Source organism: Nicotiana tabacum, chromosome 5 (genome assembly GCF_000715075.1).
Source record: "Nicotiana tabacum cultivar K326 chromosome 5, ASM71507v2, whole genome shotgun sequence".
NCBI lineage: Eukaryota > Viridiplantae > Streptophyta > Magnoliopsida > Solanales > Solanaceae > Nicotiana > Nicotiana tabacum.
Genome location: NC_134084.1, coordinates 153,962,746 through 153,988,773, shown reverse-complemented (window position 1 = coordinate 153,988,773; position 26,028 = coordinate 153,962,746). Strand labels below are relative to the sequence as shown.

At 38.8% G+C, this 26,028-nt stretch overlaps 1 protein-coding gene across 1 annotated transcript; it reads left to right on the top strand.

Moving 5' to 3' along the window:
* The first annotated feature begins 1,623 nt into the window (after window positions 1–1,623).
* Window positions 1,624–26,028, top strand: LOC107803253 (uncharacterized). The gene is made up of 3 exons (XM_075253156.1): window positions 1,624–2,100; window positions 25,310–25,432; window positions 25,507–26,028. The coding sequence occupies exons 1-3, from the start codon at window positions 1,624–1,626 to the stop codon at window positions 26,026–26,028; spliced, it is 1,122 nt and encodes a 373-aa protein (XP_075109257.1).

The following is a 26,028-nucleotide window of genomic DNA, read 5'->3' as shown; positions in this document are numbered from 1 at the left end:
GTTGGAGTGCTGCGATGATAGCTTATATTGTGGGGGATAATCTGGGATATAATGCTATGAGGAAGTATATTGCTCAACATTGGCTTGATGTTGCTGAACCAGATCTATTTCTTCATGAGGATGGGTATTATGTGATAAAATTCCAAAACCTAACTGATATGCATCGAATTTTTTATGTTGGGCCTCACACTATCAGAAATAGGCCAATAATCCTCAAGCCATGGACTCCAGATTTTGATCTAAGTAAAGAGTTCTTAACTGATATCCCAATGTGGGTGATTTTTCCTAAATTGCCAATGAGTTGCTGGAGAATGATGCTCTGAGTAAAATTGTCAGTGCCATTGGGAAACCTTTATTTGCTGATGAATGTATTACCAAGCAAACACAAATTTCGTATGCAAGGATGCTGATTGAAGTAAATGTGACAAAAGCAATACCTACTGAGATTATGGTGATGAATCCTAGAGGAAGGATGTTTCAACAGGATTTGATATATGAGTGGAAGCCAGTGTACTGTGACAAATGCCAGACTATTGGTCATGTATTTCCTACTCATCAAGGGCCAAAAGAACAAAAGGAGGAGCAACCAAAGAGAAGAAGAGCCAAAGAAAGTAACCCTATGAGCGGAGAACTAAAAGACCTATCATTAATGCAGCAAGTAATACAGAAAATGTGCAGAAAGAAACAAATGGTGTGTAGACCTCTAAGGTAGATGGAGCAACTGATAGACAAAATGGGATTGGCAAGGAAGTACCTCAACACTGTTTACCAGTGCAGACAAAGCAGACAAGTCATAATCAAATGGATGGAGGTACAGAGGGCAATGAAGCAGCTGCAATAGATAAATGCAAGAAGCAAGTAGTAGACTTCAGCCTTGAAAATTTCCCTATGCTAACTCCTTTATCTAGCAAATATGGCTCAAAAAGTGGAATAACAAGTATAAGTGGAAGCTCTACCCTGCCTCATGATAGAGGTGGGGGGTACTAAACTCAATCAATGAGGTGACTAATATGGAATGTCAGGGGTATTAATAAGTGGTATAAAAGGAAGGAGCTGAAAAATTATTTAAAGACTAGGAACATCAAATTTACAGAAATCATTGAAACAAGAGTAAAGGAGCATAAAGCTAAAGGAGTCAGTCAACACATTGCCCCTGGCTGGGAGATACTTCACAATTATAATATTGCAGTTAATGGTAGAGCATGGGTGATATGGGATACTAGTTACTACTCAGTAAGGCTAATTAAAGCAGAAGCACATGTTATTCACTGTCTTGTTAAAAATATCAGAAAGGATCAACAATATGCAGTATATATAGTCTATGGATATAACACAGTTGAAAAAAGGAAGCAGTTATGGGAAAACCTGAAAGAGATGGACCAAATGACATCCATTCCATGGGTAATTGGAGGGGATTTTAATATTGTTCTACAGTTACAGGATAGGATACAAGGAAATCCAGTTACTATGGCTGAAACTCAAGTTTTCAGCAAGTGTATCCAAGAATTAAAGCTTAATGAGTTGACTTGGAAAGGTGAATATTATACTTGGTCTAATAAACAAGATGGTTATGACAAGATATGGAGCAGAATTGATAGGATCTTTGGTAATTATTAATGGATGATGCAATGGGGGCATCTCTCAACTATATATGAGTTGCCATTCATTTCTGATCATGCACCTATGAGCTTAACTTTCAATGACCACCAAGGAAGTAGGAAAATTCCATTCAAATTCTTCAATGCCTGGGCAGATCATAAGAGAGTCTTATATGAAGTGCAACAAATTTGGCAACAAAGATTTCACATACAGAAGATCCAAGATGTATGGATGAAACTCAAAGCATTGAGACCAGCACTGAGGAAACTCAACGTTGAGGAGTTTAAGTTCATTAGACAGAAGATGGAGATAGCCAGAATTGAACTTGAAAAGGTACAAAAAAGCATTGATGCAAGCTGTTCTGATGAATTGCTGCTGAAAGAAAAGGAGTTGATTCAAAATTTGGATAAGTGGGATATGATGGAAGAAGGAACTTTGAAACAAAAGGCTAGAGCAAAGTGGATACAGCTAGGTGATTCTAATACTAAGTATTTCTCAACTGTAATGAAAGAAAGGATCCAATGAAAGCAAATAGTGGAGCTGCAATCTATCACTGGCAGTAGAATAACTGATTCAGAAATTATTAAAAAAGAGATAGTAGAGTTCTATAAATCACTGATGGGCACTGCTGCCTGTCACACCTCCTTTTTCCGCCCTCGCGGGGGTACAGGAGTTTTTTCCAATTAAAGGACAGTCGAAACGGGATTTATTTCTTTATTTCAGAGTCGCCACTTGGGAGATTTAGGGTGTCCCAAGTCACCTATTTTAATCCCGAATCGAGGAAAAGAATGACTTTGTATTACAGTCTGCGCACCAGAAATCCGGATAAGGAATTCTGTTAACCCGGGAGAAGGTGTTAGGCATTCCCGAGTTCCGTGGTTCTAGCACGGTCGCTTAACTGTTATATTCGGCTTGATTATCTAATATAATAAGTATTATAAACTTATGTGCAAATTTTATCCCTTAGCCGCTTTTATTATTCTTTTTATTTATTGTTATTATTTTACGAAAAATTGCAACATTGTGAAAACGTATTTCAAATCACGTCGCAATCAATGCACCCGTGGTTATCGACACATTTCGACTCCGTTGAGATTTAGATTTGGGTTACATAAATGCACACCCGTATTTAAGGAAATAACATTATTAAATACGCGCCTAGAGCGACTAGCGTGTCATTATTTTGGGTAGGGCCGTGAAATTTGCTAAAACGGCTCCTCCCTAATTCTAAGCAATTAACTGTACATTTATTGAGGGCCCCGAAATCTATACATTTCATTAAGCGAGGCTCATCTCATTTATTTTAAATGGACAAATCTTAAAGCGACTACATTTTTTCTATAAAAATTAGTCTCTAAAATAAAGAAAGAAAAATCCTAATTAATTACTAGCTTTTATTATTTTAAGAAAACATGACATGCTAATTTCTTGATTAATACAAATATTGATGAAAAAAAGAATTTTACTCTTAATTTCGAAATTATAAATAAAATAAAAATTCAACAACTAATATTCAAAATAAACAAATATAGCTAGATTAAAACTCAGCATTGTTATTTTTTTTAAAAAAATAATATTATTGAGATTAATTATTCACAATCATTTGAAACTAGATTTAACCATAATTACTAAAACTTATTAGAAAGTTTATTAGACTTAAACGTTCTTCTAATCTTGCTTAAGCTCAAGTCATGCCTTAATGCCTAATTTACGATGTTTAATTTAAATTCGTGTTTTAGCTAAATTTAGCTACTTGTTCATGATCAACCTATAATCTTGAAGCCTTCATAACTAGTGAATTAACCTGTTTTGCCGAACTGATTTATTACAGACTAACTTATGATATTATTTTCTTATTCCAGCTATTATTTAGTAATTCATGAAATAGCTTAAATACAATCAACAAAAGGAACAAAGAAAAAAAACGAAATTAAAACTTCAAATTTTCATTCTTCATATGTATTCATGCTTCATATTTCGGATTACAATAACCAGCTTTTCAGTTGTGTACCTGATATTGGAAGCAAAAGAAAATGAATATGAGAATCAGCAGCAGCAGTAAAATCAGTACAACACAACAACAATAGCCCAGCAACAGTAACAACCCAGTAATAGACCGGTGGAGTAGTAATCCCAAAAAAAACAAAAGCTTCCAGCTTTGATGAAACAACAATTAATTCTGATTTCAAACAACAAAAGAAAGCAAAATATTTTTTTAGTTTTTTTTTATTTTGAAAGTTTAAATATTTTTCGGAATTTTCTCTCTCTTAAATGTTCAGCCCTTTTCTCTCTCTTATTTTTTCTTTCAGATTCGTTTCTCTTATCTGTGTATTTTTTCTCTGTTTCTGTGTCTGTTTTTCTGTCTATCTCTTTTTTTTTCCTTCCTCAATCTAATTTCAAGACTTCATATATATAATCTCATCCCATAAATCTTTCAATTAATTAAAATCAATACTTTTTCTCTACCCAACCCATTATCTTCCCACTCATCCCTATTACATTAAATAAACATATCACACCACCCCATTTCATTTTGTCCCCCATGCCTAACATAAAATAATGCAAGATTCCCCCTTTAAATTAAATCTTGTCCCCCATTTATATTAAATAACCATGTCACAACCCACCCCATTTTATTTTGTCCCCCATGCTTCATATAAACAATTACAAAATGTACAATTCCTAAACTACCCCTCTGACCCTATTGCAAATTACTATTTTACCCCCAAAAGTACTATAAATTACCAAACTACCCATCAGCTATAACACATCAATTAATCAAACTTAACCAAAATATAGACAATATGATCAATTTCTAACAATGTTCAAACAATAATATGAACACGGATGAACATCATAACAACAATATCACATGAACACGATTTTAACAACATTTCAACAACAAATCACATGAACACAAATTGAACAACAAAGAACAACTAAAATTTGATTGAACAATATTTTAGCAACAAACAATCCTATTTTCGGATTCAACAACTACAACAAACAAGTATATTTAGATTTCTAACTTCAATCATATTGAACTTAAAATCAATTCTAACAACATTACAACCAACAATTCCTATATTAAACTTTATGAGACAAATTCAAGAAATAATCACAAATGGTAAACAAGAAATCAAGCTATACAAATTTCGGATTCAAGAACAATCAAACAAAGTATGAACATGAATTAAATCTATTTTAAACAACAAACATGATGGATTTAAACGATTAAACCAACATATTTCTCTAACACAACTAAATTCTTTAAACAAATAACAAGATCGACGAAGAAACAATTATGAACTTAAACTTGAACTTAACAATATTAACAATTTCTAACAATACATAAACACATGAAACAAATTGAAGAAATATTTAATTAAATTTCAATTTGTATCTAACAAACATCAAACTAACAAATATTAACTTAAACAATAATACAAACATGACATGAATATGAAAACAACTAATTAAACTTCTATTTTGAAATCTGAAAATTAATTTAACAAACAACATGAACACACTAGAAAATTATTTCAATGATGAACAACGAACAAAACAAGGATTAAATCATTTAATGATTTTGGATCCGGAAAATATCAAACAAAAATATGGACAAAAATAAAACTCAAAAACTACTAACCGGATCGAAACGACGAACAACGACCAAACAAACAACGAACTTGACGATGAACTCACGACGTACAGGATCTTGACTCGACGAAAAACCCTCGACCTTTGACAAACCGAAGAAGACGAAGGGAAGATGAAGCATTGTCCGGCAGCCCAATGGCGAAGAACAATGCAGCAGCTGTTTGGGGCGACGAAGAAGAAAGCAGAAGCAGCTGAAACGCAGTGGGGAAGCAGCCATAGTCGAGCAAACTCGAGCTTCAATGGCGGATAGGGCTGGACGACGAAGGCAGCGACGGGGAGCTTGGTGTTGAAGATGATGAGCGTGATGCAGCAGCTCGGAGACAGAAACAGTCGCGGAAATCTCAACTGTGGGCTTTCATGGTGGAGCTCGACGGACTAGTTGTTGGTTGTCGAATACGAAGCAACGACGGGGTTGGAGAAGGTAGTTGGTTCGGTCGCGTTCGGAGGTCGTTTGGTTGAGCCGGGGTCGTGAGGGTGACGTGCGTGTGTGTGTGTGAGTGTGACGTTGGGCAGCCATGGTTGAGCTTTGAGGGGGAAGCCATGGATGACCTTGGAGAAACTTGAGGAAGAAGAAGAAGATAGGAGGGGGGCGGATGACTTCTTAGTCTTTTTAGGGTTTTTTTCTTCTTTTTTCTTTTGTTTTGTGTTGTAAAATGTAAGACAAAGGGGTTTGGGTCTTTTGGATTATGGACTGGGTCGACCCAGCTCGAAATGGACTGGGTCGTAGACCCAGTTCGAAATGGACTGGGTCGTAGGGAAGATTGGGCCATTTTTTGGGCCTATAGCTTGAAATTGAAGAAGAGACCCAATTCCGACTTTCTTTATATTTTCGCTCTCTTTTCTTCTTTTATTTTTCTAAAACTAAATTATAAAAATACTTAAACTATTATTAAGAACTAAATTAAGTTATAAAAGCGCAAATTAACTCCCAATAACAATTAACGCACAATTAAGTATTAATTAAGCATAAAATCGTATATTTGGACATTAAATGATAGAAATGCAAACGATGCCTATTTTGTAATTTTTAATTTTTGTAAAACAAATTTAATTACTAACAATTGTAGAATTAAATCCTACATGCAAAATACGACATATTTTTGTATTTTTTATTAATTTAGCAAATAAACACGCACAGACAAATGCCAATAATTATTCAAAATATAACAAAATATCACAAAATTGCACACCAAAGAAAAATCATTTTATTTTTGAATTTTTTGGGAGTAATTCTCATATAGGGCAAAAATCACGTGCTTACAGCTGCCCCTCTTTGCCCGAAGACACGAAGGGTTTTCATGCAAAGATAAAGCGAGCGATTTTTGCCCATCCGAGTACTCCGTTGAAGCATTTTTTGAAAAAGATTTGATCAAACCTTTGCTTCAAAGGTTTCCTACATATCCTGGGCTAAACAGGAATCAGGTCAATGTAGTTCGGGAAATTTTGGTAGCTGGGACTACCGTGGGACTGCATTGTTACTGTTGTTGCATGCTATTACCACTGCTTACCGATCTCCTTGTTACACCATGCTTAAAAGAAAACAAGAAGCTAGGCTAGAGTACAATTTGTTTTTGTTGCCTTGCTTCCTTGTCTGCTTGCATTTCTTCCGTTGCTTTTCTTCCTTTGACACATGTACTTGAGTTTGTACTGTGACCTCTTGTTGCAACCTTCTATTTCCCAGTGTCGGGGAATTTTATTGTCTCCTGCTGGGGATTCCTATTGTAACCCTCTGTTTTATTGTCCTCTGACTTGATCTTGAAATGTATGCCTCTTGTTTTATGGGCGGGCTCCCAACTTCAATACTTGAAATTAAAGACTGAATGTATGCCTCTGTTATCTGGGCGGGCTCCCAACTTCAACTCTTGAAATGTAAAGACTGAAATGTATGCCTCTGTTCTATGGGCGGGCTCCCAACTTCAACACTTGAAATGAAAAGACTGAAATGTATGCCTCTGTTCTATGGGCGGGCTCCCAACTTCAACAACTGAAATGTAAAGACTAAAATGTATGCCTCTGTTATCTGGGCGGGCTCCCAACTTCAACACTTGAAATGAAAAGACTGAAATGTATGCCTCTATTCTATGGGCGGGCTCCCAACTTCAACAACTGAAATGTAAAGACTAAAATGTATGCCTCTGTTATCTGGGCGGGCTCCCAACTTCAATGCTTGAAATATAAAGACTGAAATGTATGCCTCTGTTATCTGGGCGGGCTCCCAACTTCAACGCTTGAAATATAAAGACTGAAATGTATGCCTCTGTTATCTGGACGGGCTCCCAACTTCAACGCTTGAAATATAAAGACTGAAATGTATGCCTCTGTTCTATGGGCGGGCTCCCAACTCCAACAACAACTTTAAAAATAAACGTCATTCCTCTCTTCAGGCGGGCTCCTGACTTCGACCAATAAATCGTCATTATGTTATTCATGGGGGGCTCCTGACTTCAACCAATACTTGAACTATGTGTCTCCATTCTTCAGTCGGACTCCTGATTTCTAAATTTAAAATTAAATGTCTCTATTCTCCAGGCGGACTCCTGACTTTTGAAATTTAAACTGTATGTCTCTGTTCTTCAGGCGGACTCCTGACATCAAACTTGAAAAGTATGTCTCTGTTCTCCAGGCGGACTCCTGATTGCTAAATTTGAAATTGAATGTCTCTATTCTCCAGGCGGACTCCTGATTTTTGAAATTTAAACTGTATGTCTCCATTCTTCAGGCGGACTCCTGACGTCAAACTTGAAAAGTATGTCTCTGTTCTCCAGGCGGACTCCTGATTGCTAAATTTGAAATGAATGTCTCTATTCTCCAGGCGGACTCTTGATAACTTGCATTTTATCCTGATTAGTGCTTGTTTTTCCCTCCTGGAGAATTCCTCTTCAACAATTAACTTTTCTCCTCCTGCTCAATCAAAGAAAATTTTGTCAGTTTAAAACGGTGATTAGTTGATGGCATTCTTGCTGAAAAATCCTTCCACTGCCTTACTTTGTGTTGACTAATTTCCACGCACTGACCCTGAACCGCTTGACTTTCTGACCAACTTTTAAATTTCCCAACCTCTGGCGACCTAAATGTTTTACACTCCTACTGTTATTTCACTTTTCTGACCTTTTTGTTTGAGCTTTCGCCTTTCCCACGACATTCCCCAATCATTTCACCGATGAAACTTCCGTTAATTCCCTGTATTCCACTTGACATCAAGTTATTTTTTGACATGCTCTGACCACGTTGTGCTTTACAATTCTAGAAGCTGGTAGTTAACTTTGAAGTCCTTTCTGCTTGCATTAAACAAAACTGGTACTGAAACATCTCAGCTAGATAAAACCCTCAAAAGAAAATGAAATGCCATGATTCTTGAGTTAAGGATAAGAAGAATCCAAAACCAGATGACTGTTTGAAAGGAGAAGGAAAAGAAACTTATCTGAGCGAGACAAACTAGTACCAATGGTCATGACATGCATTTTGGATTAATCAGCCCAATCTGTCCAACCAAACAAACTCTCAATCGTCGTACCTCATTGCCCAGAACTTCCATCACTTGTTTGATTTATCCAGACCTTAACCTTGTTTCCCTGCGGTACCGCGAAATGGTTTCTATCAACAGACCTTTCTCAGTTTTCCATTTCTTATCTCACCTTCGCCTTGAGGTGCCCGTAAAGGTTTTCACCAACAAGACTCTCATTTATTTTTCTCTCAGCTCCCGTCGCCTTACGGTGCCCGTGAGGGTTTTCACCCATAAGACTCTCTCATTTATTTTTGTTCTTCTTGCTCGAACCAGAGTGTTGCCCCTGTCGTGGGTTATTCCTACCTGTTCATCTTGGCATTTCTCAAAACTGATCATAAGGTCTTTCTTTGGACCGTAATGTAGGCTTTTGGATTGAGTTAGAAAGAAAGGTATAAAAGGCTCAAAACAATTCCAATGGGTTCAAATTACAACTTTCGGAATCCAACTTTCATAACAATCACCACTTCTGCCCCAGTTTCTTGCTTGGGGATTTTTGGATTTCTATTTGGTATGACTGAACCTTGGAGTAAGGCCGCCTACATACCCTTTCGGGATCAAGTCAAACGTAGTTCATTTCATAGAGACTACGTTGTTATGTTTCTCTTCTTTCCCTTTTTTTTCTTCACTTTTCTTTCCTTTCTTTTTCTTCTTTTCTTTTTCTTTTTCTTTTCTTCTTTTTTTTTCTTTCCTTCTTTTCTTTATGTTCGGCACTTGTGTTCTCTAATAGTGCCGCTGATTCCGAAAGAGGTGTATGAAAAATAAGTAAGGCTCGAAGGGGATAACAAGGGATATGAGTGTTTGAATAGCAGAACAAAATGTCTTCATCATTTCAATATTTAAGATATGCCAAATACGAACAGATACATTCAGAAAATAAAGAAATCATACATAATATCTCTTGACCGCATCGGAATTGATGGTCATTTCTACATATTTTCCTTCCACATCTGTCAAATACAATGCTCCATTAGACAACACTCTAGTTACTACAAATGGTCCTTTCCAGTTTGGGGCAAATTTTCCTTTTGCCCCAGCCCAATGAGGCAAGATCCGCCTCAGTACTAATTGCCCGACCTCAAATTTCCTTGGACGTACTTTTTTGTTGTATGCTCTTGCCATTCTTCGTTGGTACAGTTGGCCATGACACACTGATGCCAATCTTTTCTCATCGATCAAACTCAACTGCTCAAGACGGCTTTTCACCCATTCATCATCATTGATTTCAGCCTCTGCAATGATTCGCAGAGATGGGATTTCCACTTCTGCGGGTATTACCGCCTCGGTACCGTATACCAATGAGTAAGGAGTCGCCCCTACCGAGGTACGCACGGTGGTGCGATATCCTAACAATGCAAAAGGCAATTTCTCGTGCCATCGTCTAGATCCTTCAACCATCTTCCGGAGTATTTTCTTTATGTTCTTATTGGCCGCTTCAACCGCACCATTTGCCTTGGGACGGTACGGAGTAGAGTGCCTGTGAGCAATCTTAAACTGCTCACATGTCTCCTTCATCAAATGGCTATTAAGATTAGCCCCATTATCTGTGATGATTACCTTTGGGATCCCAAACCGACAGATGATATTTGCATGCACGAAGTCAACTACAGCCTTCTTGGTCACAGACTTGAATGTCTTCGCTTCCACCCATTTGGTAAAATAATCTATAGCTACCAAGATAAACCTGTGCCCGTTTGATGCTGCTGGATCAATTGGCCCAATAACATCCATGCCCCATGCAACAAAAGGCCATGGCGCGAACATCGTATGTAATTCTGATGGTGGAGCATGAATCAAATCTCCATGTATTTGACATTGATGACACTTACGCACAAAACTGATACAATCTCGCTCCATCGTGAGCCAATAATAACCTGATCGGAGAATCTTCTTTGCTAAAACATACCCACTCATATGCGGTCCGCAAACTCCGGAATGCACCTCAGTGATGATAGTTGTGGCCTGCCGTGCATCTATACATCTCAACAAACCGAGCTCTGGCGTTCTTTTGTACAGTACTCCTCCACTAAGGAAAAACCCACTTGCCAACCGTCGAATTGTTCTTTTCTGATCACCGGTGGCTTGCGTTGGATATACTCCCGCTTTGATGTACTCTTTGATATCATGGAACCACGGCTCTCCATCGATTTCCTCTTCTATCACATTACAGTAAGCATGCTGATCACAGACTTGAATCTGCAATGGAGCGACATAGGCCTTATCTGGATGGTGCAACATTGACGCCAAAGTAGCCAAAGTGTCAGCAACCTCATTATGAATCCTTGGAATGTGTCTGAATTCTATGGCCTGAAAATGCTGGCAAAGCTCATGCAGACACTGCCGATACGGTATAAGCTTCAAGTCCCGTGTTTCCCATTCCCCTTGAATTTGGTGTACCAGTAAGTCCGAGTCACCCATGACCAAGACTTCCCGTATACCCATATCCACAGCTAATCTCAATCCCAATATACACGCCTCATATTCTGCCATGTTGTTTGTACAGTAGAAACGAAGCCGAGCTGTAACGGGGTAATGCTGACCTGTTTTCGAAATAAGTACTGCTCCTATTCCCACACCCTTCATATTTGCAGCCCCATCAAAGAAAAGTTTCCATCCCGACTTCTCAGTTTGTTCTAATTCATCAATGTGCATTACCTCTTCATCAGGGAAATAAGTTTTCAAAGGCTCATAATCTTCATCAACGGGGTTCTCAGCCAAGTGATCGGCTAATGCCTGTGCTTTCATGGCAGTCCGTGTCACATAGACAATGTCGAACTCTGTAAGTAAGATCTGCCACTTTGCAAGCCTTCCTGTGGGCATGGGTTTTTGAAAAATATACTTCAACGGGTCCAAGCGAGATATAAGGTAAGTGGTGTAAGATGACAAGTAATGTTTCAATTTCTGTGCCACCCAAGTTAGGGCACAACATGTCCTTTCCAGATGAGTATATTTGACCTCGTAAGATGTGAACTTCTTACTGAGATAGTAGATAGCCTGCTCCTTTCTGCCCGTAACATCATGCTGCCCCAGTACACAGCTGAATGAACTGTCCACAACTGTCAGATATAGAATCAAAGGCCTCCCTGGTTCTGGTGGGACCAGCACGGGTGGGTTTGACAAATACCCCTTTATCTTATCAAAAGCCTCCTGGCATTCATTAGTCCATTTGACCGCGGCATCTTTCTTTAACAATTTGAAAATTGGTTCACACGTTGCCGTGAGCTGAGCAATGAACCTGCTGATAGTTCAGTCTTCCCAACAAACTCATCACCTCGGTTTTGTTTCTTGGAGGTGGCAACTCCTGAATAGCTTTGATCTTTGACGGGTCTAATTCAATACCCCTCCGGCTAACTATAAATCCCAACAACTTCCCAGATGGCACCCCGAAAGCACATTTCGCAGGATTGAGCTTAAGATTGTATCTGCGAAGCCTTTGAAAGAATTTTCTCAAATCTCTGACATGGTCAGATTGCTGTCTAGACTTAACGATCACATCATCCACGTATACCTCAGTTTCTTTATGTATCATATCATGGAAGATAGTTGTCATGGCCCTCATATAAGTTGCCCCAGCATTTTTCAAACCAAACGGCATGACCCGATAACAATACGTTCCCCACTGCGTGATGAATGCCGTCTTTTCTGCATCTTCCTTATCCATTAGAATCTGATGATAACCCGCATAACAATCCACAAAAGAGCCAATATCATGTTTGGCACAATTGTCGATCAGTATATGGATGTTGGGCAGTGGGAAATTATCTTTTGGGCTTGCTTTGTTAAGGTCTCGATAATCGACGCACACCCTGGTCTTGCCATCTTTCTTTGGCACAGGCACGACATTGGCTAACCAAGTGGGGTACCGTGTAACCTGAATGACCCTTGCCTCAAACTGCTTGGAGATCTCTTCTTTGATCTTCACACTTATGTCTGTTTTGAACTTTCTCAACTTCTGCTTGATAGGGAGGAGTGCTGGATCAGTGGGCAATTTATGAACCACCAAATCGGTGCTTAGACCCGGCATATCATCATATGACCATGCAAAAACGTCTTTGTACTCATGCAATACTTTAATTATCTCCTCCTTGAGTTGTGGATCCAAATGAACACTTATTTTAGTTTCCCGTAAATTATCTTGGTCCCCTAGATTAACTGCTTCTGTGTCATTTAGGTTAGGTTTGGGTTTTTCTTCAAAGTGACTTAATTCTTTACTAATTTCCTCATAAGCTTCATCATTATTACAATCCATCCCATCATCACACTCGATCTCTTGTATTATTACTTCTGAACTAGATTGGCTTTTAAAACTGGGCCGAAGATTCCTCATGCATGTCATGTCATTGATATCAGCATAAAAAGAACTGTACAAAGAAAAGAAAAGAAAATGGAAAGAGAATTAGGGACGAAGAAAATTGCATTTCATTAAACGTAAAGACAACAAGGTTTTAACTCATCCAAACGGACGGAACATAACAACTGGATTACAAACCCTGGAATAATCCAGGGGACAAAAAGGAAAACAAAACCCACTACCACGACTCCCTCCGAACTGGAAGAGGAGTAGCTTCCCAATTGCTGATGTTAGCACGTGGTCCGATGTACTGTATGTCTGCTCTGCTTGACCCTTCCCCGGCCTCAACCATGTTTACTTCAGCAAATACTTTCTCAAACACCTTATCCAAATTCCCATCCGCCTCAACTAACGAACCCGATATCTTTGCCAATGACTGTTTCTTGATATTCGGCCTGACGAAGGACCTGGACAATCGAGGAATTGGTTTAGGGAGCACCCAAGCTTTCTTCTTCAATTTACGGGCCTTTCTGACATCTTCCGCTGTTGGTTTGAACCCTAACCCGAAGGTGTCCAGATTTTTGGGCAAAGACACAGGTTGAGTAATGCTCTGCAGTTCAACCCCCAAACCCTTCCCGGGCACGAACCCATTATTCAACATTTCTGACACTACCATGACGGTCGCAGCTGACACCCTGGGACATGGCATGCTTTTACCCTCAGGCACCCTGCTCACCGGAACCGTGTCGAGGATCTGATACACCCATGGCCCCTTATCATCTTCGGTCTCTATAAAGGGTACAATGGCATCATTCATGGCGCATGTGGGATCTTCCCCATGTAACACAATTTCTTGTCTGTCCCACTCGAATTTGATCATTTGGTGTAGTGTGGAGGGCACGGCTTTTGCCGCATGAATCCACGGTCGACCCAACAAAAGATTATAGGATACTGCAGCATCCAACACCTGAAATTCCATCGTGAACTCGACTGGGCCAATAGTCAATTCGAGTACAATATCCCCTACTGTGTTTGTTCCCCCTCCATCGAACCCTCGAACACAAATGCTATTTTTGCGGATTCTATCCTCATCAATCTTTAACTTGTTCAATGTGGCTAACGTGCAAATATTAGCGCTCGACCCGTTATCGATTAGTGCCCGAGTAACCATTGAACCTTCACATTTGACCATCAAATAGAGAGCCTTGTTGTGTTCTGTGCCTTCCATAGGCAATTAATCATCAGAAAATGCTATCATGTTCACTTCAAAGATCTTGTTGGCAATTGTCTCTAAATGGTTTACTGAGATTTTGTCAGGCACATGAGCCTCATTCAATATCTTCATTAAAGCTCGGCAATGCTCATCAGAGTGAATTAATAATGACAACAACGAGATTTGGGCCGGTGTTTTTCTCAGTTGCTCAACAATGGAATAATCTTGTCCTTTCATCTTTTTCAGAAACTCTTTTGCCTCTTTTTCCGTTACAGCTTTTTTAACTGGCACTGGATTGTCTTTTGCGCCCTTAGCTTTTCTCAACTCTTCGGAGGCGAAACAACGTCCTGACCGGGTCAGTCCCTGTGCTTCACATCTTTCTTCCTCAATTTCCTTTCCTTTGTATGTCACCACTACTTTGTCATATTTCCAGGGTACGGCTTTGCTATCAACCATGGGTAACTGGACTACCGGTTTTATGACAACCGGTTCTACATAGACTCCCTTCACAACTACCACGGGCGTGCATACTGACCTTGGTACCACTATCTTGACTGGCTCCTGCTTTTTCTCGGCCACAAACGGTCCCTTTCCCATTACTAGCACTGGCTTGTCTTCTACTGCTTTTAACTGAACCACTGGCCTTGCACTCACTATCTTTTCTTTGGTTTCTGTAGAACGAATCACCATAACCACATGCGAAGGTTTCTTAGGCTCTGCCCCCTTATGTATCAGTTCGATCATGTTGGCCTCATAATGCACTGGTAACGGATTTTGATTGATGTTCGGGGCCTCTGGAGCCTGTACCTCAATACGGCGATTATCAATGAGCTCTTGGATTGCGTTTTTCAACTTCCAACATTTTTCAGTATCGTGCCCCGGCATCCCTGAGCAATACTCGCAGCTAACAGAGTGGTCCAGGTTTCTGGGAAGAGGATTTGGTGCTTTGGATTCAACTGGGGTCAGCATCCCCAACTGTTTCAATCTGTGGAAAAGAGAAGTGTAAGATTCTCCCAGCGGAGTAAATGTTTTTTTGTTTGGGGCCTTCTCATTTCTAAAAGCTTGGTTTGGGCGGAAGCTGGTTCCTGGTCTGTTAGCCCTGGGAGGTGGATAGGTGTTTTGTGGGTGTGGCTGTGTATTTTGGGGACTTGGTGTACGCTATTGCGAGTGCACTGGGGGTTGAGTGTAGGTCTGGGCGTGGTGAATAGAAAATTGTGGTTCTGATGGTGGATAATAGTGTTGCGGTGGACCATATGGGGTATATTGATAGTTTGGGTGATGGGGTCTGGGTTGGTTGTAGTAGAGTGGACGGTTATTGTGCCTGGACCAAACATTAGCTTCAACTGCAGCAACTTCTTCTTTCTTCTTCTTCCCCAGCACACCACCAGTACCGCTTTGGATGGCCTGGGTGGTTGCTTTCAACGCTGAGTAGCTCAAGATCTTGTTAGATTTCAATCCTTCTTCAATCATGGCTCCCATCTTTACCACTTCATTAAACGACTTCCCGACATATGTCACTAGATGACCAAAATAGGTAGGTTCCAATGTTTGCAAGAAGTAATCTACCATCTCACTCTCCCGCATGGGAGGATCAACCCTTGCCAGCTTGTTCCCTCCAGCGGAGACCAAACTCTCTAAAACTTTCCCCAGGCTTCTTTTCTAGTTTCAAAAATGACAGACAATCAGGGACTATTTCGAGGTTATATTGAAAATGGCCGATGAATGCCTGGGCCAAATCATCCCATGTATACCATCGGCCGGGGTCTTGCCTCGTGTACCATTCTAGCGCTGACCCGCTCAGGCTTTGCCCGAAATATGCTATCAACAACTCATCTTTTCCCCCAGCCCCTCTCATTTTGCTACAGAAACCACGCAGATGGGCTACTGGGTCACCGTGCCCCTCATATAAGTCAAACTTCGGCATTTTAAACCCCGCAGGCAACTGTACATCAGGAAAAGGGCACAAATCTTTGTATGCGACACTAACTTGGTTTCCTAAACCATGCATGTTCCTGAAGGATTGCTCCAGGCTTTTGACTTTACGAATCACCTCCTCTTGTTCTGCATTCTTAACCGGTTTCTCAACTTCTCCCGGGATTTCAAAATGGGGAGAGGAGGTATATGGCTCAGGCGCTTTGAAAGTGGGTTCGGGAGGGTAATATTGGGTGTCGTGAGCTTGGAATAGCGGCTCACTGGATGATCTATGTAGTGGAGCTGGGGGAGGTGCCACAAAGACGGGAACATTTGGTGGAGGAGGGTTTTGAGTGGGTGGTGGAGCTTGGGAATCATAAGCCTCTCTTCCTTGATAATAGTGATGGCTTGGGAAACTTGTTGAAGGACTGGGAGAGGGGTATTCCGGCGTGTGTACTGGTTGGAGGGTAGGAGTAACGGGTAGTTCTTGCCCCTTCTGGGCTCTAGCTAAGGCTATCTGCATTTCATTCATTTCTAGCCTCATTTTTTCCATTTTCTCCAGGGCTTCCTTCAGCATCTGATTGGCCGTTTTTTCTGACTCAACGCTGTTGTCTGACCCAGTCATGCTTTCTGGTATAGGACCTTTTGATCTTGTTTGATAATGGTACGGTTCCAGTACGCTCTAACAACTAACTGATATTGATTGGAAAAACAACAAACTTGTCAGTGTTAGAGTCTTAACAGATATTGTAATTGCACGTTAGGGGGATGCAATGCTCCTAGGCAGTTAATCATTTCTAACATGCTTTTGCTCTGACCGCATTCATCATCCCGGCTTATTTTTGCTCTGACAAATATATATTCTTCTTCTTTTCTTTTTTTAATTACGGTCGAATCCTATAGAGATTGCCTACGTATCGTGACCCCGCACGAATCAGACCAAGCGTAGTTCGTGCAGATAAATGTAAAAATAAGGGTGGAAATAAAATGCTCAACTTTCATTAATAAACAGACTCTTACAAACTCGACATCTTTTGTTTTGGAAAGAAACTAACAAACGCAATCTGAAAGCAAACAAAAACTCTAAGCTGCAAACATACTCAATCCAGAAAGATAACGGACGTACAAAAGACTGACTCGAAATGGTAGACACTCAAAGACACGGACTATGCATATTCTAGTGCTTCAAACTTAGGTATCCGCGGGGCGTCGTTCGACCTCGCCGCGGGTCTAGGATCCAAATCCCTTTCAAGATGCTCTAACTTATTCATGGTTCACTTCACATAGATCATCACTGCTGAGATAAAAGTAGTACGGGTCATGTCTTCACAAACCCGGCATCTCCTGACAATAGCATGAGCAATGGCTCTAATCCTGTCTTTTGTTTGCTTCTTTTCTATGAGCAAGCGTCTTATCTGATCGCTGCACGTCTTTAAAGCTCGGGAGTCTTGCAAGTGCTGGTCTTGCAGCTGTTGCACTTCTGCCTCCATTTGGGCTAACAAGTTGTAACAATGTCCGCTCTCAATTTCGAAGTCTCTAGCCTGCCTAACCGCTCTACCTTCAAGGGCAACTACTTTTCTCTTTAAATTGGCAACAATTTTCTCATGGTCCCTTTTCAACTGATTCAAGTATTGGCGATGCTCTTCGGTTCTTGTCGCCCATTGTGCTTTAAGTTCTGCCATGACATTTTCAGTTTTTCCTAGCTCATCCCGCCATTCTCTGACTTCGCTTTCCAATCTTTTTACCAATTGTTCATCGGATCGGCTCCTCGGTTGCTTATCGATGGTTATCTTCAACTGTCGGACTTGGGCTTTAAGAGCGTCATTTTCTCTGGCTAGTCTATTCTTTTCACCTTGATCCTCGGCAACCTGTACACTGCTCTCGAATTTCAGACTCTCGACTTGTTGCTTTAATTTACCAATCTCAACTCGATAGCTTTCTTCCTTTGCTAACCAATCCCACTGCTCTTGGGACGACTTGGCGAAATCTTCGAGATGAGGTCTTTTAGCCGGTCTTCCATATGCCACGTCACCTCTGAACCATTCGTGATACCATGGAGCAATTTCCCCTCTGACCCTATCAGACACACAAGTGTTTGCCATCAGATATTGACACTCACTCCAAATTTGACGAACCTCTTCCTCGGGGAATCGACCGTCAGGACTAATTTCGATCACTTGGGTACTTAAATCTTCATCTCTCGGTATTACTTGATATCTACCGAGTTGCCTCAGAACCCGATATGGTGCATAAGGTTGTATGCTTTTGAGTCCCATTAACAAAAAATGCGGTCGGGCTGCTGGCATATATATGACTTCCTCGACAGACAACCATCCAAGCACCCACTGTATCTGGCTAGCCTCGAGGTTCCGAAATAATAATGCCCAAGCTGTGACTCCTTCAAGTAGACCAACCCCTTTGATTCTCGTACAAAATTCCCCTATACAAGTTTTCTCAGCCGAGCCATAACTCAATAACTGAGAGCGCGGGCACAAATGCTCAATCATCCACATTTGTAACAATAAGTGACATCCCTCAAAAAATTTGCCCCCAGCTTTGCACGCAGTGAGTGCTCTGAAGATATCAGCCACAATCATAGGTGCTAAAGTGCTTTTCCCCATGGTTTGCAAAGTACTGACGACGCCTGCTATTTTCAAATCAATATTACCATCTTTCCTTGGGAATATTACGAGACCCAAAAAAGCTACCATAAATGCCACTCGCCTGTGTTTCTCCCATTTTTGTCGGCTATTTCTGCTGCAAAGCTTAAAGTCTGGATTATTGAACCCGCCCACATGTCCATATCTATCATACACGAAGCGGAAACTGCAGAAACCCTTTGCAAAATCTGGGTGATGAACTGTCCGGGGTACTTTCAAGGAATCCAGGAATCGATGTATGGTAATGGCTCTAGGAGCAATCAAGTATTTGAATCTCAATGGAGCTTGGTCACTTCCAATGTACCCCGCTATTTCTTCTATTGTTGGGGTGAGTTCAAAGTCTGAAAAATGAAACACATTATGTGTCGAATCCCAATGGGCGACCAATGCCCTGATGATATTCCCCCGAGGCTGAATGTCTAATAAATCTGGAAGGTCTTTCAAATATTTTCTCACTTCGTCTTGCCCTTCTTTTCCCAAATCATTCCACCACAATTGCAGCTCAAAAGGGATTTTGGTCATTATTGAAAAAGGCTCATTTATTGTTGTGCTCATCCTGCACATTTATTAAAGCGTTTAAGCAAAAGAAAACTTTCATTTAACTCCAAAACTACTATCTATATTATCGACTCAAAATTAACCCTATATTTTAAATGAAGAACTTAATTCTTAATTCTAATATTTTTAGATAAAAGACCCGATATTGCGACACGGCCTTCCTGCGCCTCAGGGGCAAAAATTTTAAGGCTGTGAGGGTCAAAAATCAAAATACGATCAAAGGTGGTTGTTTATGCAAAGTCAGCCCTCCGGTGCCCCGTTTGGGAATATTTGGCTATATATGACATAACAACATCACCTGACTTATTTATGACTCTTTTTTTTTATCGTTTTTCAAATTAGGAAACTCAATATTGCAAACACGGCCTTTCAACGTCTCGGGGACGAAGATTTTTAAGGTTGTGTGGGTCAACTGGACCAAATATTAAATATGACCCAAATGTGGCTGTTTATGCAAAGTCAGCCTTCCGGCGTCCCCTTTGGGAACATTCGGCTATGTCTTCATAAAACAGCGTCACCCGACTTCTTAGAAATTTGACATATATATTTTGCTATTATTATTATTTTTTTTAAAAAAAGGGAAGTTGGACATCACCCGACTTATTTATGACAAAATTAAAAATCTTGACATGTTTTTTTTATTTGTTTTTGGCTTTTTTAGCAAAAGGGGGTTGGACCCGATGAGGGTTGCCTACGTATCTCACATCCGGTGAGAATCAAACCCGCGTAGTTCGGGCAAATTAACCGAACTATTTTAAAACATGACTCTTTTTCATTTTTATTTTTTCCTGGCAAGACAATCTATTTTCCTTTTCTATTTTTGAAAAAGACAAAATAACGAATTTTTTTTTCATTTTCAACAAACAATAAAACAATTTATTTTTCCGAAAAAAAAATAATAATAAAAGACTCTTTTTTTCTATATTTTTTTTAGTAAAACAAAATAAAATATTTTCCTCTTTTTTTTTTCAAAATTTCGGCAGAGTTTCGTCAGTAATTGGTCATTGATTTTTTTTCTAAAATAATCAATTAACTCCCTAACTGATATATTCTTTTTTCCTCTTTTTTTTTCTTCAATTTTCCAACATTCCCGAGATTCAGAAACCGGTCAACATGCAAGTTCGAAACAAATATATGTACAGAGCAAGTAGGATGCATCAGAATGGTCTTTTCATTTCAGGTTGCTAGTCCTAGACGGACCCAACCCCTGTGTTGAGTCCCCTAAGTCAAATGCAACGTGATGCAAATAAGCGTTCCTACTAGGGATCCGGCATGAAGTCACGTTATTCTATATTCAAAACCTGGGTCAGTGTACTAGACTGTGTACCCGAGCGGACAACTCGAGTCGAGGAGGGGGCAACTTACCAGGAACCAAAAGGTCATCCGGCTTCGTAACTTGTTCGACCTCTTTCTTATTTTAGGGTATAACACTAACAGAATAGGGAATCTCAACCAGTAAGCACATCCCCGGAGGTGAAGAGAGAAGGGTTCGGCACAGTTTATATATATAGTCAAATAATATCAAAGCGGTAAAAGCAGCATTTAGCACATTAGGCTCAAACATGTAAAAATCAGATAAAGCCAAATATAACAATTTATCTAAGCTCGAATTTCTAACCATGAACCAGTGGTTCTGGGTTTAAAGCACTTTTATTCCCTAGCAGAGTCGCCAGAGCTGTCACACCTCCTTTTTCCGCCCTCGCGGGGGTACAGGAGTTTTTTCCAATTAAAGGACAGTCGAAACGGGATTTATTTCTTTATTTCAGAGTCGCCACTTGGGAGATTTAGGGTGTCCCAAGTCACCTATTTTAATCCCGAATCGAGGAAAAGAATGACTTTGTATTACAGTCTGCGCACCAGAAATCCGGATAAGGAATTCTGTTAACCCGGGAGAAGGTGCTAGGCATTCCCGAGTTCCGTGGTTCTAGCACGGTCGCTTAACTGTTATATTCGGCTTGATTATCTAATATAATACGTATTATAAACTTATGTGCAAATTTTATCCCTTAGCCGCTTTTATTATTCTTTTTATTTATTGTTATTATTTTACGAAAAATTGCAACATTGTGAAAACGTATTTCAAATCACGTCGCAATCAATGCACCCGTGGTTATCGACACATTTCGACTCCGTTGAGATTTAGATTTGGGTTACATAAATGCACACCCGTATTTAAGGAAATAACATTATTAAATACGCGCCTAGAGCGACTAGCGTGTCATTATTTTGGGTAGGGCCGTGAAATTTGCTAAAACGGCTCCTCCCTAATTCTAAGCAATTAACTGTACATTTATTGAGGGCCCCGAAATCTATACATTTCATTAAGCGAGGCTCATCTCATTTATTTTAAATGGACAAATCTTAAAACGACTACATTTTTTCTATAAAAATTAGTCTCTAAAATAAAGAAAGAAAAATCCTAATTAATTACTAGCTTTTATTATTTTAAGAAAACATGACATGCTAATTGCTTGATTAATACAAATATTGATGAAAAAAAGAATTTTACTCTTAATTTCGAAATTATAAATAAAATAAAAATTCAACAACTAATATTCAAAATAAACAAATATAGCTAGATTAAAACTCAGCATTGTTATTTTTTTTAAAAAAAATAATATTATTGAGATTAATTATTCACAATCATTTGAAACTAGATTTAACCATAATTACTAAAACTTATTAGAAAGTTTATTAGACTTAAACGTTCTTCTAATCTTGCTTAAGCTCAAGTCATGCCTTAATGCCTAATTTACGATGTTTAATTTAAATTCGTGTTTTAGCTAAATTTAGCTACTTGTTCATGATCAACCTATAATCTTGAAGCCTTCATAACTAGTGAATTAACCTGTTTTGCCGAACTGATTTATTACAGACTAACTTATGATATTATTTTCTTATTCCAGCTATTATTTAGTAATTCATGAAATAGCTTAAATACAATCAACAAAAGGAACAAAGAAAAAAAACGAAATTAAAACTTCAAATTTTCATTCTTCATATGTATTCATGCTTCATATTTCGGATTACAATAACCAGCTTTTCAGTTGTGTACCTGATATTGGAAGCAAAAGAAAATGAATATGAGAATCAGCAGCAGCAGTAAAATCAGTACAACACAGCAACAATAGCCCAGCAACAGTAACAACCCAGTAATAGACCGGTGGAGTAGTAATCCCAAAAAAAAAACAAAAGCTTCCAGCTTTGATGAAACAACAATTAATTCTGATTTCAAACAACAAAAGAAAGCAAAATATTTTTTTAGTTTTTTTTTATTTTGAAAGTTTAAATATTTTTCGGAATTTTCTCTCTCTTAAATGTTCAGCCCTTTTCTCTCTCTTATTTTTTCTTTCAGATTCGTTTCTCTTATCTGTGTATTTTTTCTCTGTTTCTGTGTGTGTTTTTCTGTCTATCTCTTTTTTTTCCTTCCTCAATCTGATTTCAAGACTTCATATATATAATCTCATCCCATAAATCTTTCAATTAATTAAAATCAATATTTTTTCTCTACCCAACCCATTATCTTCCCACTCATCCCTATTACATTAAATAAACATATCACACCACCCCATTTCATTTTGTCCCCCATGCCTAACATAAAATAATGCAAGATTCCCCCTTTAAATTAAATCTTGTCCCCCATTTATATTAAATAACCATATCACAACCCACCCCATTTTATTTTGTCCCCCATGCTTCATATAAACAATTACAAAATGTACAATTCCTAAACTACCCCTCTGACCCTATTGCAAATTACTATTTTACCCCCGAAAGTACTATAAATTACCAAACTACCCATCATCTATAACACATCAATTAATCAAACTTAACCAAAATATAGACAATATGATCAATTTCTAACAATGTTCAAACAACAATATGAACACGGATGAACATCATAACAACAATATCACATGAACACGATTTTAACAACATTTCAACAACAAATCACATGAACACAAATTGAACAACAAAGAACAACTAAAATTTGATTGAACAATATTTTAGCAACATACAATCCTATTTTCGGATTCAACAACTACAACAAACAAGTATATTTAGATTTCTAACTTCAATCATATTGAACTTAAAATCAATTCTAACAACATTACAACCAACAATTCCTATATTAAACTTTATGAGACAAATTCAAGAAATAATCACAAATGGTAAACAAGAAATCAAGCTATACAAATTTCGGATTCAAGAACAATCAAACAAAGTATGAACATGAATTAAATCTATTTTAAACAACAAACATGATGGATTTAAACGATTAAACCAACATATTTCTCTAACACAACTAAATTCTTTAAACAAATAACAAGATCGACGAAGAAACAATTATGAACTTAAACTTGAACTTAACAATATTAACAATTTCTAACAATACATAAACACATGAAACAAATTGAAGAAATATTTAATTAAATTTCAATTTGTATCTAACAAACATCAAACTAACAAATATTCACTTAAACAATAATACAAACATGACATGAATATGAAAACAACTAACTAAACTTCTATTTTGAAATCTGAAAATTAATTTAACAAACAACATGAACACACTAGAAAATTATTTCAATGATGAACAACGAACAAAACAAGGATTAAATCATTTAATGATTTTGGATCCGGAAAATATCAAACAAAAATATGGACAAAAATAAAACTCAAAAACTACTAACCGGATCGAAACGACGAACAACGACCAAACAAACAACGAACTTGACGATGAACTCACGACGTACAGGATCTTGACTCGACGAAAAACCCTCGACCTTTGACAAACCGAAGAAGACGAAGGGAAGATGAAGCATTGTCCGGCAGCCCAATGGCGAAGAACAACGCAGCAGCTGTTTGGGACGACGAAGAAGAAAGCAGAAGCAGCTGAAATGCAGCGGGGAAGCAGCCATAGTCGAGCAAACTCGAGCTTCAATGGCGGATAGGGCTGGCCGACGAAGGCAGCGACGGGGAGCTTGGTGTTGAAGATGATGAGCGTGATGCAGCAGCTCGGAGACAGAAACAGTCGCGGAAATCTCAACTGTGGGCTTTCATGGTGGAGCTCGACGGACTAGTTGTTGGTTGTCGAAGATGAAGCAACGACGGGGTTGGAGAAGGTAGTTGGTTCGGTCGCGTTCGGAGGTCGTTTGGTTGAGCCGGGGTCGTGAGGGTGACGTGCGTGTGTGAGTGTGACGTTGGGCAGCCATGGTTGAGCTTTGAGGGGGAAGCCATGAATGACCTTGGAGAAACTTGAGGAAGAAGAAGAAGATAGGAGGGGGGCGGATGACTTCTTAGTCTTTTTAGGGTTTTTTCTTCTTCTTTTTTTCTTTTGTTTTGTGTTGTAAAATGTAAGACAAAGGGGTTTGGGTCTTTTGGGTTATGGACTGGGTCGACCCAGTTCGAAATGGACTGGGTCGTAGGGAATATTGGGTCATTTTTTGGGCCTGTGGCTTGAAATTGAAGAAGAGGCCCAATTCCGACTTTCTTTATATTTTCGCTCTCTTTTCTTCTTTTATTTTTCTAAAACTAAATTATAAAAATACTTAAACTATTATTAAGAACTAAATTAAGTTATAAAAGCGCAAATTAACTCCCAATAACAATTAACGCACAATTAAGTATTAATTAAGCATAAAATCGTATATTTGGACATTAAATGCTAGAAATGCAAACGATGCCTATTTTGTAATTTTTAATTTTTGTAAAACAAATTTAATTACTAAAAATTGTAGAATTAAATCCTACATGCAAAATGCGACATATTTTTGTATTTTTTATTAATTTAGCAAATAAACACGCACAGACAAATGCCAATTATTATTCAAAATATAACAAAATATTACAAAATTGCACACCAAAGAAAAATCATTTTATTTTTGAATTTTTTGGGAGTAATTCTCATATAGGGCAAAAACACGTGCTTACACTGCCAATCAATTCCTGCTATAGACAAACTGGTTCTGCACAAGGGAGCTAAACTCAATCAACAACAAAGGATTGAATTGTGCAAAGATGTGACTCCAGCAGAGGTTTATGAAGGTCTGTGTTCTATTGGCAATGATAAGGCACCTGAGTTGATGGTTACAATGCATGCTTCTTCAAGAAAGCATGGCCTATTGTTAAGGATGAAGTCACTGGAGCTGTTATGGAGTTTTTTACCACTGGGAAACTGTATAGAGCCATAAACTGCACAGCCATAACCTTGGTTCCCAAGGTTCCTAAACCTAAAACTATAAAAGAGTTCAGAACTATTGCATGTTGCACTATACTATACAAAATGATATCCAAGATTCTGGAAGCAAGGATACAAGGCATTATTAGTACAATCATCAATGAATCTCAAGCAGGGTTTATACCTGGGAGAAAGATTGCAGATAATATTCTATTGGCGCATGAATTGGTGAAGGCTTATACTAGGAAAAACATATCTCCTAGATGTATGATAAAGATAGATCTTCATAAAGTCCATGACTCTGTTGAATGGCCATATATGAAACAAGTTATGGAAGAGTTAAGATTTCCTCAGCTATTCACATCTTGGGTTATGGAATGTATACAGACAGTTGATTACTCTATTGTAGTTAATGCTGAGCCAACTAAACCTTTCAATGCTGCGAAGGATTGA